This window comes from Epinephelus fuscoguttatus, linkage group LG1 (genome assembly GCF_011397635.1).
Source record: "Epinephelus fuscoguttatus linkage group LG1, E.fuscoguttatus.final_Chr_v1".
Classification (NCBI taxonomy): Eukaryota; Metazoa; Chordata; class Actinopteri; order Perciformes; family Serranidae; genus Epinephelus; species Epinephelus fuscoguttatus.
Genome location: NC_064752.1, coordinates 46,081,214 through 46,096,815, shown reverse-complemented (window position 1 = coordinate 46,096,815; position 15,602 = coordinate 46,081,214). Strand labels below are relative to the sequence as shown.

At 40.2% G+C, this 15,602-nt stretch overlaps 1 protein-coding gene across 21 annotated transcripts in view; it reads right to left on the bottom strand.

Annotated features, from left to right (window-relative positions):
* Positions 1 to 15,602, bottom strand: part of nfasca (neurofascin homolog (chicken) a) — a 203,796-nt gene that overhangs the window by 27,646 nt on the left and 160,548 nt on the right. For 13 of the 21 annotated variants that reach the window (XM_049566611.1, XM_049566691.1, XM_049566862.1 and 10 more), the window contains 4 exons: positions 13,968 to 13,994; positions 8,725 to 8,955; positions 7,914 to 8,036; positions 1,901 to 2,050 (listed from right to left, as the gene is read on the bottom strand). The exons of 5 other annotated variants lie outside the window; for them this stretch is intronic. In XM_049566611.1, the coding sequence (XP_049422568.1) occupies positions 1,901 to 2,050; positions 7,914 to 8,036; positions 8,725 to 8,955; positions 13,968 to 13,994 (531 nt within the window). The remainder of the gene's footprint in view (positions 1 to 1,900; positions 2,051 to 7,913; positions 8,037 to 8,724; positions 8,956 to 13,967; positions 13,995 to 15,602) is intronic. 3 more of the 21 variants (XM_049567422.1, XM_049567035.1, XM_049567612.1) reach the window with 3 other exon arrangements.

Sequence of the window (15,602 nt, the reverse complement as noted above, 5' to 3'; positions counted from 1 at the left end):
CTGGAGACATACACAGAACACACACACAGGGTTGCACAGGAGAGGAGAGGAGAGGAGAGGAGAGGAGAGGAGAGGAGAGAGAGAAAAGTGGAAACACAGTGAGTGCTTTTCTGGACCACAATAAGTCAGTGCTAACACATCAATCTGTTCTCATCTCGGAGCGCTCAGCACATCAACAACTCAGAACCAACATCTCATTATTTGCTCCTAAGCTCACACACAGGATGATGTTGTACAAAGGATCCCATCTGTAACAATAAGATGTTTGTCTTCTCTCCCATTACACAGACTGTGAATCTGAATCAGAAAAGAGTGGGATATCAGGGTTTGTGGTTTGACAATGATTGTTCCTTCCAATACAGCCAGACAGATTTCAGAACAGCCTCAAAGGACACACATTCTTTGACAGCTGCCAGAAATTCTACCTCTATCAGAGTTCCCATGAGTCTTTGAAATCCTTGAAAGTTTGTGAATTTGAGGGGAAAATGTATTGAAAGATTATGAAAATAGAGATACATTGACATGGGTCATTGAAAGTGCTTACATTTTGTGCAAGAATAGGAGTTTAAGTTATTTTGATACTGTCTGCCATCACTGTAACATATCAAGTATTCACACATTCAGACCTTATCAGCAGTATAAATCTTGGCATTGTACATTTCTGCAAACCATTTATACATTCCATTTCTCCTTCTTGTGTAGCTGATACATTGATACATGTCATTACTTTACATTTTAACAACATTGAGGTGAATGTGTGGTTAGGTTTAAGCACAAAATCTACTTGGCTATGATGAAGTAGACATTATGTTCTGTCTTAAAATACCTGCTTTTGGGAGCATGATCCCGGCTGGAAAAGCAGCACTGTGTTTGTAAAAAACAACCACTTTTCATGGCACTGTTACTAGTGGAAACACAGTGACTGGTATCTAAAAAACACCTATGTTTGGTGACTAAAAAGCTACTGGAGCAGTTTTTTCGGTTTGGTTGTTTTGTTGGTCTTGCCTGGATGTCTTGCCATCCACCATCCCCTATACTTCCAGATGACAAAGTCAGCTCATATATTACGTCACTCTAAAAAAGCTGATATGAACCACAAAAAAAAGTACCAGAGTAACATATCTTTGGTCTACAGACACATACAATGCCGACATTTTCCTCTGGCGACTAGGCTGCACATTCAAGCTTCTCTACATTAACGAAAGCCTGCTACTTCTCACTATAAAAAAGTATTATAACAGTAATTTACCTTAATCCATGTCTCAAATTTAGGTTCTCAAAATTGATGCAATTGACCCTAGAATGTTCTTAAAAAGTCCTTGAATATGAAGTTTAGGACAGTGTGGGAACCCTGCTCTGAGTATTATAGATATGAGCAGTGAATTAGAATAAATATTTGAATACAGTTGCAGAATGCAGAGCAGTTGTCCATCAAACTCACCAGAGTATGTCTCAAGATCATGAAGATCTGAAGCTGCACTGCAGTTTATACCTATTAATATACTTTATGTCCATGCAAAACAATCAAAGGAGAACCTAGAGGTACGGTTGTCAACAATCTCTGAACCATCACTTGTTGGAAGAGAGGTCACAGGAAGTTCGGTGATTCACAAATTTCCATCTCACAGAAATGCAACTTTAACATCCACACAAGAATGAAAAACAATTGATAAAGACAATCCCATTGAGGTTTGATGACACCCAAATCTAGAGGAGTGAAATATCTTATTCTGACTGAACTGAGTTTACCTTTGGGAGAACATGCATGGAATCAAAAAACAAACCAGACAACTCACCCAGCTTTGACTGAGTTACTGTAGATACCACTACTGACAGACTCGCACCCAGAGTAGCCCACCTGGCTGGAACCCTGGTTCCACCTGGCCAGGTGGGGTCTCACCTGCTTTGGTCTTAAAGGTGACAGGTTTGCTGCTGACGCTGTTGAGCTCATGTGAGTAAACCCTCAGATGGTACGTGGCGCCTGCGATCAGATCCGCCACTTTAATGGGGGGCTGTTGTTTCACCGTTACATTTCTCACCGACTTGTCGCCTTGAAGAAACAAGAAAGGGGCCAATCACATTCCAGGGGGTGTGGCCTTTGTTCCACAATAATGGCTTACTAGCAAAGGTCACGGCATCACGATGCTTCGCAGGGAGACTGTTCTCTCTGAGTGAGGGTGGGGTTACTGAAGTGAATTGAGACTGATAACAATGCAATGCCCAAACCCATCATCAAGATTCATTCACCTCTTTACAGTACAGACACATACACAGAGGTGCAACTCTTTGAAACTCAGTCCAGCTGACAAAATTTGGTCCATTTTCTTCTTTTGTAGCTATAACAGAAGAAGCTTTTCCTTTTCAAAGGGCATAATTCTTTAAAGAAAACTCATCTGAAAATTGGGGAGTGGAGGAGAAAACAACTATAAAAACTATACTGCCCCGTGAAAGGCCACTGTGCATCATGTTTCTACCTGGTAGAATTGAAAATGACCATCACAGAACTTTCTTTGTTCTAGGGTAACATTGGAGTCAATGGTGGCAAAGCATTGTTTGTCTCAATTATTCACAGGCCCACACTTATCTCCATGATGTCGAAATAAAACAAACAAACAAATAAACTGCAACAACAACCTGAATCTTTCCTGTGGAAAGACATGTCGGTCATGGCCAAGCTATGAGCATGACTCTGAGGTTGCAGTGAGAGGAGAGGGCAGCACAAGGTGGTGACATCATGCACCATGCTATCAACCAATTCACAAGGTTGACGTACATCATCCAACAGAACTCATTCCAAAGCCATGCTATTAATAATAACAACCAATAAAACCATAAGACCTTAAAACCAGCCAAATAAAACACCTAATGTAGACAAAAGAGAAGACATGCCAGTACTTTCTACATACTTCTTAAATACATCGTAGCAATCGTAGCAAGAAATTACATATAATTTCAGAGCTTAGAATTTCACTTGATTAATCTCATGTTACTATATTGCTGTGGCAGATCAAGCTATTGATACGTAGCACTTGTCTTTGATGTGACAATCTACAATCTGCTTAAGTTCTTCAACCCATAGGACCACACTGACTGATTGTTTCTACCCTCTAATACAACCCCCTGGAGCATTGCCTAAATTAGTGCCCCTGCAAATGCAGAACACAACACATATGACCATTAATGGTCATAGTTTTAGACTTTGGACTGTGTAAACAACAGACGTAGCCACAGTGATGTAACACTTTGGTTTGTGGACTCCTATTTTGACTCCTCGAGTACGGCATTTTTGGCATCACCATCTTGGTTTTTTGAAGCCAGAGTTGACCATATTTGGATGAGAGGGTGGAGCATAAACATAAGATTGACGTTGTTAAATGGTAACAGTTAGGAATAGGCAACAAAACTGCTTGGTTGGGTTAAAGACAAGATCATGGTGAGGGTTAAGATACGTATGTTTGTTACATATCTGACACAGCCTACATTAAGTACTTAACTTAGCTTTTACCTGGCCCTGACTTTCCTAATACAGGTCTAAAAATCTTTCTTTTTATGCTTTATGCTGCTGCAATTCTTTTGAAATTCTTTTAAAATGTTGTATCTTACTTGATTTTATGATTTATAGCTTTACAATACTATGATTTTATGATGTAATGATTTATGACTTTTTATGATTTATTTCATCTTGTGATTTTTTTTTGTTTTAAGTCTGTTTTAAGTTCATTATGTTTTTTTCATGTGGGGCACTAGTGCTTATAATGCTCTTATTTTAAAGCACTCTGTGCTGCATTTATTGTATGAAATGTGCTATATAAATAAAATTTATTATCATTATAATTGTTATTATTATGTCACTTACGTACAGTCATCATGTATTGATGTCACTCACATGACAGATTTACATCATGTTATGCTATTGTTGTGTAACAAACAAACTTATTCTAGCCCAAAATATGATATTTTTTTCTAAACCTAACCTCGTAGTTTTGTTGCCAAAACCTAACAGTGACCGTTTCCCAACATAAACCACATGTTACAATGTATTTCAGCTGTGCATTTGTTCATCATGTGAAAAGACTGCCTAATAGCATAGTTTGGGAAAGTCAAACAACTTTGGTTACACTTGGGATTAAATTCAAGCAGTTCTCACCTTTACTTTGTAAAGCAAGTTATTTGAAAATATCGACTCATTTCACAAGAATTTTGTGAAAACAGGTTGGAATATAAATATGCAGGTGTGTAACATGTACAAATCACAGCACTAATGCCCACAATCTGAAATTTATTCCAATTTTCTTTCCTTTTGCAATATCTCTCACTTCCTTTTTCATGACAAGTGCCCCCAGCTTTCTTCTCTTATGCCACCAAAACATCATCCTTCACCTAAATCTGACAGAAATGCAGACACTGCTGAATCACAGTCAGGAGGAGAAGTGGAGGAGGATGATGGGAGGTGGGAGAGTGTCAGGGGCTCCCTGCCACTCTTGGCTTAGAGTCAAAGCTTTCAGATTTGACCTTGGAGAACAGGAGATGGATGGGAGGGACAAAACCCATTAGATCAGTCTCATCTCCCCCCTCTCCTCCCTCCCTCTCTCCCTTTCTCTTTCTATTCACATTCAGACATCATTAAGAATTAAAGCCACTGCCCTGGTACATGAAAAATACATCCTCCCTTCTTTCTGTTCTTGATTGAAGATCACAGACTGGTGAATTGGTAGACAGCAAAACGAGAGAGCCTGTACATGCTGGACTATCCAATCTCAACCAGCTCTGAGATTCCAGAGAAGGAGGGATGATGTGTTTTAAAAAGGCAGACTTTAAAAGTGCTTACCACACAATCCAAAGCAAAAGCAAGTGATTATGGAAGCATGGATGGCCCAAAAAGTGACACATTCAAACAGCATTTCACACAAAGCAAGCCAAACAGCCCATTCACAGTGCAGGTCCAACAAGAGGCACTCAAAGCCAGGCAGCGTGTTGAAAAGAAACCATCGTGATGTTGCACTGTACAGAGAGTTAGTAGTGACATGATGACAGTCAACATTTTCCATCATATAAAGACCAGAGAGAAATAGAAAGAGAGCAAGAGAGGAGGAAACACAGAAACACAGACTGTGTTGTGCTGCACCTTCTGCTTTTTTCCCCTTCTTAGAGTCCAAACTGAGACATCAGCCTTTAGGTACACATATCACTTCCTTCAATAAAAAGGGTGACAACAGGCCAATAGAGCTGCTGCTGCTGCTGCTGCTGCTGCAGTTAAAGGTTATCTCTGGTGAGAGATATACTGTATTTTTTTCTGCTTTTGAGCTGTGACAGCAAACATTTCATTGAAAAACTTTTACTGATATCCTCATGTTCCTTTCCCTTCTTCTATGCTCTTGCCTCATTACTTGCTTGTCTTGTCATTGAGGTGTAACTTGATTCTGCGCTAAAATAATAAAGCATTAATTATTTAGTGAGAAGTCTAATGAATCATTCTTTATTTTTCTAATGATGGGGGCTTGTCACTGTAATGAAAATTCTGCTGCTTACAGCACTAAATTTCATTTAGACGTGCAGGGAAAACATAGTTTGGCCAGAAAATTATATTTCCATCTAACAGGGATTTCTATGAATAAGGATGAGCTGAACAGTATTCACACAGTGCGATTTAAGAGAGTGGGCTTGAGTGCTTTTGTTGATTACAATGTCTTTCACATCCAGTCATTTCTCTAATCCTCAGCACTGAACACCTTCGGCAAGCTAAGAAAACGATAAAACATATCTAGTCTTTGTCAAACACAGTACTTTTTAAAAGTCGCTAAATGTATACAATATCAGCTCTTTTAAAGTTGCATTAATCAGGTTGGGTTTTATTTTCCACTTGGGGGCAAAAGTCCATGACAACATAAAAATCTCACTCACGTATTGCAAATTGTGGCCTTATAAAGTTGATACTTGTGTAGCAAATACTTGCCTCAATGCTGCTGAGGCTACGAGACTAAACCAGACAGTAAACTCGTGGGCCTGGGGTCTCATTACAGAAAAATATGCTGACTGCTTGTCCTGTCTTAAGTTTCAAAGGTAAAACTCCTATCTTCCTATTACAGAAGCAATTCCTAAACTCTTGACTGCGTCCAATCCAATCTCAGACCTCCTACCTTTTATCTTCTATCTTAATTTAAGAAATCCTGTAACTGTAACTGTTAAGTCAGTTCTTCAGTCGGCACTCTTCCTGTCATGCCTGTATCTATGTTTAGAATCTATTCGACACTGCTTGTATCTTTGAGTAGAATGCACCAGTAGGCTAACTGAGATGGAGACGCTATAATAACAACAGCTCTTACTTGTCACCAGCTGGCCAGCCTGCTATCATGGACAAAAAATTATGGGTACTCAATTCTAGCTTTGAGAAGTCACTCCAGAGCCAGACATAGCACTTTGATCAAATTCAATATTCTTGACAGTCAAAATATATCCTTATATGATCGAGGAATTTTAAAGTCTAGTCATAGGGCTTAGTAGCCTGTCAGTTATTATATTTTGTTATTTGTGGTGTTCCCTATCTTTGTTGTCATTGCTATACAGACCTAACAAAAGTGCTGCTGTCATTTTTGTAGTTAATTGTAGTTTTTCACAGTTATCATGAATTTAGGATGGGTCAATCCCCTCCTAACCTAGATCCAATCCCATTTCATATACTTCGCCTTGCATGCCATTTTCAAGTGCCACCTTGCCCCTCGGAACAGAGTTACAAGAGGTAGTGGTAGAAAACTACAAAAGGGACAACTTTTTATAACCCTGATAAGCATCGGTAGGCAGGTATTTATGTAAATAAAGGTGTTGCCAGATGGGCATTGCAAGTATGCTGTCTTCTGCTGTGTTGATTTCTCTTGAGTGGGCTACAGGCAGCCTTTTGTGGTTGTCAGGACGCTTGCAATTCATTCACAACTTAAGTTCACACTATCAATCAATCAAAAATGACCTTCATTACCAGGCAAATATCTGTGCTCTGTAGGCTAACATTAGCAAACTGTGCTCCTACCCTATCGGTGTGCTCTGATATTAGAGAAACACTAACAAGAACAACAATTTTGCTGCTGGACTTAAATTAAATTTCAGGCATCATATGCCATCAAACAAGGGGAATGCAACATGGACATATGCCAAATTGCGGGGCTGTCATGCACAAATTAGCAATAACAATGTCACATTAGCTAGCTAGTTAGCTACCGGAGACATCAGCATACATGCAATTTTTTTTCTGATGCTGGTATATACAAAAACAGACCATAATACATTAGAATAATATCAAACTAAGATAAACAATGGTTGTTGTACTCGCGTAGCCATCTTACCAATGATTTCTCATAACACTTGGTTTGACATGTGCCCCTGAAAACTCTTCATTTGGAAGTGCCATATAGCCCTAACACTTTGCCCCATCCCTCCATCCCAACAAGAACTGGGACAACCTACCCCGAGACATGAATGTGCAAAATGGAGAGGTAAGGGCAAAGTGGTAGGGGCAAGGGGTGTGTTCGGTTGGGCCTTAGAATTCCTAACTTGGGAAATCCCTCGGTTAGGACGGTTCTGTAATGGCTGAATTCTTATGCTGGGATAAAATGCAGTTACAAAAAATGTTTCGGTAATACCAAAATCCTTAATGTCATCCTAAACTGACAAAGGATAGCATTTCAAGCTTTACAGAGGTTTCTGTAATGAGGCCCTTGAATACCAAAACAGTCAGTTAAAAGGTGCTTAGCTGATGTGAACTGCAGAGTTGGTGATGACTCTGTGGATTTATAACCATAACCAAAAAATAACTTTGTCTACACCTGCTCTTTTTACTTAATATTATCTCACTATTCTGTTTTAGTCTTTAATAATCAAGTTTAGATCTAATTTTGATAGGTGGGCTTGGTCTGGTTTCTTACTGTCCAGTGTGAGCTCTAGCACAAACTCGCTGCTGCCGGCCGGGAAGTTGTGTCTCCAGCTGACGTTAGCGTAGTTACTGTTATGCTCCACCGTCAGATTCCAGATCTCCCGCCCAGGGACCACTACACAAGAGGGGGGGTCAGGGGTAAAGGGTTAAGGGTTAAGGGGCAAGGGGCAGAGATTGCACAGTTACAACAACCGTACACAGGGCTCCATTTAGACCTATGTATGGTGCTACCACTAAGGGAATTGACCTACAAGAATTATCGTTTTGATCAGGATCGATCCAGATCAAAGTCTGCTCAAAACCAGAGGTAAGTTTAGTATGTTCATGGACAGAAAAGTCACCCACAAGAAACTGCCAGAGGATTTTTCAGTTCATGAAACACTTGGTCGCAATGCTTACTCTTGGTTTAGAGTCGACTAAAATGGTGAGCTCTGCCAGTATCACAATCCTCATCAATCCAAATAGGCAACCTTCATCACTTTAAAGTGTTGAAGGGTACTCTCTCCATGAGCTGTACAGTTATCAACATCCATGTAATTTAAAAAAAAAAAAAAAAAAAAAAGTTTGGATTCTCACTTCCTGACCAGGAGGATAGCTGATGGCTACATCCCAATATTCTGAAGTAATTCCCCACTTTTTGTACAGCAGGTACAACACAGCTTATCAGAATGCAGCCCTGATGTAGTTTCCTGTTTCGTCAGGTGGGAGAAGGCAATCGTCTTTTGATATCCATGAAATGCCATTCATGGCAAACTAAAACACTAGAAAGACAGTAAAAACCACAATGGGACAACAGCATGTACCCAACACATTCTGATCAATACGCTTGGTGGTGACCAGCTCGGGAGGTTTGGTGGTAGTGGTCGCCTCAGTTGTGGTGGTGGTGGTAGGAGGAGTAGTAGTAGTCGTAGTTGTAGTAGTGGTAGAAGTTGAGGTACTAATGGTTGTAGGAGCGATGGTAGTAGGAGGAAGAGGAGCGAGAGGAGGAGGAGTAGGAGTGAGAGCTGAAGCCACGGTGGGGTCTGTAAGCTCAACTACAAGGGAGGAGGTGGGAGAGAGCAAAGGGTTAAAGACAAGGCAGGAGGAACATCAAACAGGTAGACATACAGTGACACACACAGGAAAGAGTCAATGACACCCTGAGCTAAAACACACCAGGAATTCCTCACACTCATCACTGCACACATCACGCGCCTGAGTCATCACAAGTCAGTAAGTGATGACAGTGTTCATTTGAGTGTTGTCCACCTCATCTCTGTATGGATACACATGCTTCAGCATTGTCCTGCACAGATTTAGACTCCACTGCCATCAAGAGGACAGATGCTTACATTACAGCATGCCTGTCACACTGGGTGTCCGTGAAGGGGATGCAAATGACTAGGTGTAATTTGGGGAAGGTCAAAGTGGTAAAGTTGCTTTTATTTTGTAAAGTTTTTCTGTTGCATTTAAAGGGGCACCCCACTAGTTAATTTCCAAAAGAGGAAATTTCCAAACGCAGTCAAATTGGGCCCTTCCCCTGCCCCTGCTCTTGAGAGCTATTATAAGAATTATATATATTTTATTACAATTACATTGGATGCACATTTTGATATTGTTTGCATTTTCAGAGACAATATTGGCATAAAATATAACAAATACTTAAAGAAATCTTTGCATGTCCATAGTTTTCCCTGTTATATGTCAGAGCCAGATCGAGGTTGATGAGGATGAAACAGGCCTACCTGATTATGAAGACAGTGATTGACTGGAAGACTACCTCAGGATGAGGAAGACACGCCAATAGACCACGCCGTGTGTGTAAGATTGAGCATGGTGAGTCCCTGACAGGTCAAGCATTAGGTGAGAGGAAGCTGCTGTTGCCTCGCTGGTTTGTAACAGTTGCGTGCGATTATATATTTCCACTCACGTAGTTATTATATGTGGATTGAAAATGCAGTTGCATTTACACTTGTGTTCAGTCGAACTACCTTCGAAGGTGGTTTGACTGATTGGATTGCATCTGTCCTCAGTGTATTTTAGGAGTATGTACACCTGTACTTTCATGTGGTCAAGCACTACCCAACTGCAATCACCCAAAAACATTTTAATGCAAGGTGTAAAGAGGGTGTTAGTTAGGGCTCTAGAGGAGACACAGAGAACTGACTCAAGGACTCAACTTTGTAAAATCTGAAAGAGCAACAACTGATGGTGTCATCTGGGGTTACCCCGGTGATGATGATGACAACTGGGGGTTAGCTTGGCTTGGACTTAAACCAAAAACTGGGGACAGAGAGTTTTAGAAAAAAAAAAAAAAAAACATGTAAGAAAAATGACACTGTTGGTTGCATTATGGGAAATGTAGGATGCAGCTTTTTATCCCGTACTGGGAACTCAAAGGCAAGATATCTCAACATCTGCTGGTGCTCCCATTTTGACTTTTCTTTTCTTTTTAAATTTTATCTGTCTGTCACAAGTCTCCCAACTTTATGTAAATTACATTTCCAGAGTGCCCCTTTATAACCCTGTATCCTAGAAATTACGTTGTTGTGGTAACGTAACCACTGCCTGGATTAGGTTCAGAGACAATGTTTCTTTTAGGTAACGAAACACTACATTCATGTATCGCACAGGCTTTGCCAAAAGGTGGTTGGGGAGGATGGCAGGCAAACACACTGCAGTGCAGAACTTTGACACCAGAACCTTGGGTTCATGTCCAGACTCCTGTCTTAAGTTTAAGCAACAAAGGCACTTTGGTTAAGACTAGGGAGATATTATGACAAGTAGGGACAAAGACTCTTGTCTGCAGGTTTAGGCAACAAAAGCAATTTGGTTATTAAGGTTGAGGAAATACCGTGATTTCAGTTAAATGTTAATAACAAAGGTAATAAAAAAATAATGCAGTAATCACTACGAGTGGACACTGTATTGCAAGATTGACTATTTTGGTGGAAAACAACTGAGATATGTTGTCAGTGAACACTTTACTGATACATTCAGTATCAACATTTTTGTGATTTCCCAGATATGTTAATGAGCAACATTTCCTTATTATGTTTATAGAAAATGTGATTCACTCGGCATCACGTTTCCTTTTTGCTGTTACAAATTAGTTGTATCTAAACATTATTTCTAGGAGACAGGGCTGCCCTTTAAGTAGTGTTCCTCTGCAGCACTGACCAGGAGGATCTCATATATTACATTTACAGGACCCCTTTACCGACACCTCCATCACACACACACACACCACTGATGGGAAAATACAACACATTTTATGCAGTGTTATCCAGTGTTTGCCATTACAGTAGAAACTCTGATGGCAGTCTATTACTCATTTGCTTTGTGACAAATACAGTCGTCTCTTTTTCTTTATACTTAGCCAGCACTTGCAGGCTAAGCTCTTTATCTATTTTACACTATTTCTGTCATGTAAGCTGTTTGGAGGGCTTGCTAGAAATGTCAGAGCAGTTGTAGCAGCAGTTGTGTGCCAGGGTGGGCTGAGTATCAGACTCCAATACTTTTTGAGAGCCAATAAAATTATGCAGGTAACACAGAGCATGGAAGAGTGCCAAGTACTGAAAGCTGCCATTAAACTCTAGACTCATTGTTTGATTAGATTGTACCTGATTTAACTTATAATTTTACTAATAAAATTCAGCCAGCCCTGGTCTGATCCTCTGGTGCCCTCTTGTGGGGGTCAGGCCCTGCTCAATTTTTGTATCAGCACATTTCTTTTCACTTTAAATATTGTTCACTCCTACTGTACCTTGAAGTTCAGGTCATCTTCAGCCAGTAAAGGGTCCCACTACTGATGCCCCCCACCCCAAACATTTTCATCACACAACAACCCCAAACCCCAGCCAGCATGCTTGTATCACCAGTCTGGATGCCAAGCATGCCCCCAAATCTCCGTGCAAAGGAAAGAGAAAGTAGGACAGGATGATGGAAATGTCAGCATGTTCAGGAGCCATTACAGCCCGGTGTGGTACACCAGTTCAGCCCAAAGCTTCAAGCCACCTTACCTTTAATCCTCAGTACTCTATGTACAACTGACCAGGAGAACACAAGCAATGTACAAAGATGGCAGAGTGACATGACTTTTAAAAAAAAAAAAAGCTCAGAAGCAGGACAATCAAGCCAGTGAGTGAGTGCATGAGCCAACTGCTGATGGAGTTCTGTTTGTCATCCCCAGCACGCTCATCCAGTCGTATCATTCATCAAAATGTTTCCCCCCCTCTCGACATCTTAATGCGAGGACGTGCAACTCCTCCCGTTCCACACACACTCCCAAAACAGTAGCGTCATCGTGACATTGTATCCAATGGCAATGACAGAAAAACGCATCAAAACACATTAGTTGCTGCTACACAAGGCTAACTTGCGTTTCGTGGCAGACAGGAAGAGGCAGTGATGCTGTGAGATTGCATTGTGAAGGTGCGCCATCAGGGATTGGTTCCAAAATCAGAGATACCAAAGATTTAGAATGTGGGACATGTGGTGTAAATAATGATATATCTCAAATGTTAAATTTTCTGTATTTTACATCTACTACCATGTCAAGCATGGAGGAAACTACTGTATTGTAAACCAATGATGACCTGAGCATGTGGAGAGGGCTTCTTCAATCCCTGACAGCACACAGCAGCAGACAAACAGCAGCTTCACACACAGAGGGAGAATGAAGTGATGAGGAGAGGCAGACAGGCAGATGGACAGATGAGAATAGAAAGAAAATACAGCGTAGACAGCAGTTCAGTCCATTAGGAAAAGCACAATCTGGTCTGTTCTCACTTAGAGCTTTAGACCTTTTGTCTGTTTCATATAATTTTTTCACGATTTTAAACTAATCAAAATTGGAAACAATACATTGAGCAGTTACAAAACGAACAACTACAAATACATAAGACAAGTTAGTTGCAGTCTTACGTACTTGATGACATTGATCGTCTTTAAAGCAGACATTTTTGCTACTGTCCTAAATAATCTCCCTATCACCTTGTCTGTTTGCAATGTTACTGATGAAAACAAATCTTCTGTGGTCACAAAAGTTCATTCTTGTAAAGTCTGACAAACCATAAAGGTCTGGAATTTTACTGAGCTTTCAGCCATAATCACATGTATATATAGATTGTATATATGATAATAATGTACAGTATATTGTGTAATTATATAACTAATCTCTATTAAGTCTTGATTTTTTTTTTTTTTCAAAAAAATCAATGGTCAACATGTTAACCCCAATGTTAACCCTTGTTTGAAGATCTGTCGCCTAATATGGTGAAAGCAGAACTTGGACTATGAATTGTGCCTTTAATCTCAAATATCAAAAATAATATAATTACTGTTATAACGGTATATAATAGTAACATTAAAAGCTGATCAAATGGCGCCTGTAAGGAGGCGGGTTAGGGTGGTGGACGGGTCACAAAAAACAGACTTTTGCCCGGGACTTTGCCCTGGTTGCGTGTTCAGATCCGTGTGAACTTTGAGTCATGTTAAGGTACGTCCTCTTTTTTTTCCCTAAAACTAAGCACATCATTCATGGGGTGCAATTTTGTAGGACATCATACAAACTGTTCTATAAAAATATGCTGAAAAGGAAAGGGGAGAGTTGACTGAGGCTCTGCCGGGTAATGAGCTTGTTCGATTGTTATTGGAGCACAGAGCAAAAGGGGCGGGACTTAGGAAGGGCTAATATCATAGGCTCTATTAACCTGCTTGAATATGTTGAATATCTATTCACTGAATAGCTTCCTGTGGGATACCACACACAGATCTTAAAAAAACATACTGTATGTCTTTAGGTTCATTTAACAATGATTTACTGATGTAAAATACAAGAGGCAAATCGGTGTTTTCCCAAGGGGGGTGTTATAACTAGTTCAGCAACTCCCTCTGCTTGCCAGTGTGAGCTGCAGGGGCTGGTACAGTAGAACTGCACTTTAGTGGATAATATAATAAAGGTGGACTGCACTGCTGCTTAGTGTTAAGATGAACAGATTGAGAGAAGCGAATATGGAGGATGGGGGTGGGCAACAGGCACGCTGTGCTTCTCATTCCCCATTACCTAGACCTGTAGAGTCAGTAAAGTTTTCTGCCAACAAAAAGAGAAATGGAGAGGAGAGAGAGTTGTAAGAAAGACAGAGAGGGACAACAAGCACAACAGCAGCTGGAAGATCCATTCAAAAGATACTCTCATTTACCACTAATGCTATACCATGCCATCTGTTAAGGTTTTGAGATATCTGCCTCTGTCAAACTGTCTGTGCTTTCCACTGGAGAAAAAGTCCTGATGAAAATTGCTCACAGTGATGTCTGTGAGTGTCCTTTTTTTGGGGGGGGTTGTGTCAGCAGCACAAACATAATTCCTTAGACTGCCATTACATTCGGTGGACACAGAAGTCTAATAAATACATAAATAAATAAAAATGGCAAGATACTCCTGCAAGATACTCCTGGATGTTTTGGGTGAACCAATCCTTTAAAACAACCTGTCAGGTGTACTTTAGTCATGACTGTTAAATATCAACAAATCGCTGTATTATGAATGTATGCAACAGTTGAGTGACTAGAAAATCACTCAGGGATTCTGATCTGTTGTGAATGTGTGTGTGTGTGTGTGTGTGTGTGTGTGTGTGTCTCCTCTCTTGTGTGTGTGCTGATAATATAATCAATCAGAGAAAGACCAGCTCTTTCTTCATCTGATACACTAACAAAGAGGCCTGTGTCCACTAAAGGGCTCTCTCAGTTTCTATTTCTATGTCTCTATCTCTCTCTCTCACACACACACAGGTTCCAGTGATTCACACAACCAGACTCTCACAATGTAGACACAATATCGAACCAACCTAGTTCCCATGCAGAGAGGAAGGCTGGAGACGGTGTAATTACAGAGTAAAACACACAGTGTAGCAGACTGGAAGTTCAGTGCCATACAGGGAAGCAATGCTAGACACACTCTTAGTAAATGAAAATTCCAGTAACTCTTACGATAAACTGGGTCAGACATTATTCTGTTGAACTTTAAAAAACGCTTATTTCCGCTATATTTCAGGCAAGTTTCAAGTTGATCAGTGTGGTGAAATATGTTTAAGTATAAGGTCATTCCATATTATTCTTCTGTCAGCATTTTCCGATTTCCCTAATGTCTGTGTGGAATTCACCCCCCAATCAAGAAAAATAGGGATCATAGCCTCATCCTTATCTTTTAAAACCAATATCTGAAACGCATACAGTATGAAAAATGGCAATGGCAATAATTTACAGTTTGGTTGAGTGCAAATGAATAATAATCAACTATTAAATGTGAGAGCAACTGAAGTGCTCAGGTGTTTTTTGTGTGGGAAAAAAATTACTCAGGGGTCATTCCATGAATCAGGTAGAGGTTTTTGTTTACATTCAAATGTCCAATGTGTAGGGCTTAGGAGCATGTATTGTCAGAAATGAAGTATAATATAATAAGCATGTTTTTTAATCAATTGAAAATAAGAATCACAGTGCCACTATCCTTGTTCACTCTTTGGTTACATCCCATATTGATTATTGCAATCCAGTCCTCTTTGGTCTCCCTCACAAGTGTCTTCATAAACTCCAATTGGTCCAGAATTCAGCTGCCCATATCATTACTAGAACCCCCTCCACAGATAATGTCACTCCTGTTCTCCAGCACCTTCACTGGATTCCTGTTAAATATTGCATTGAT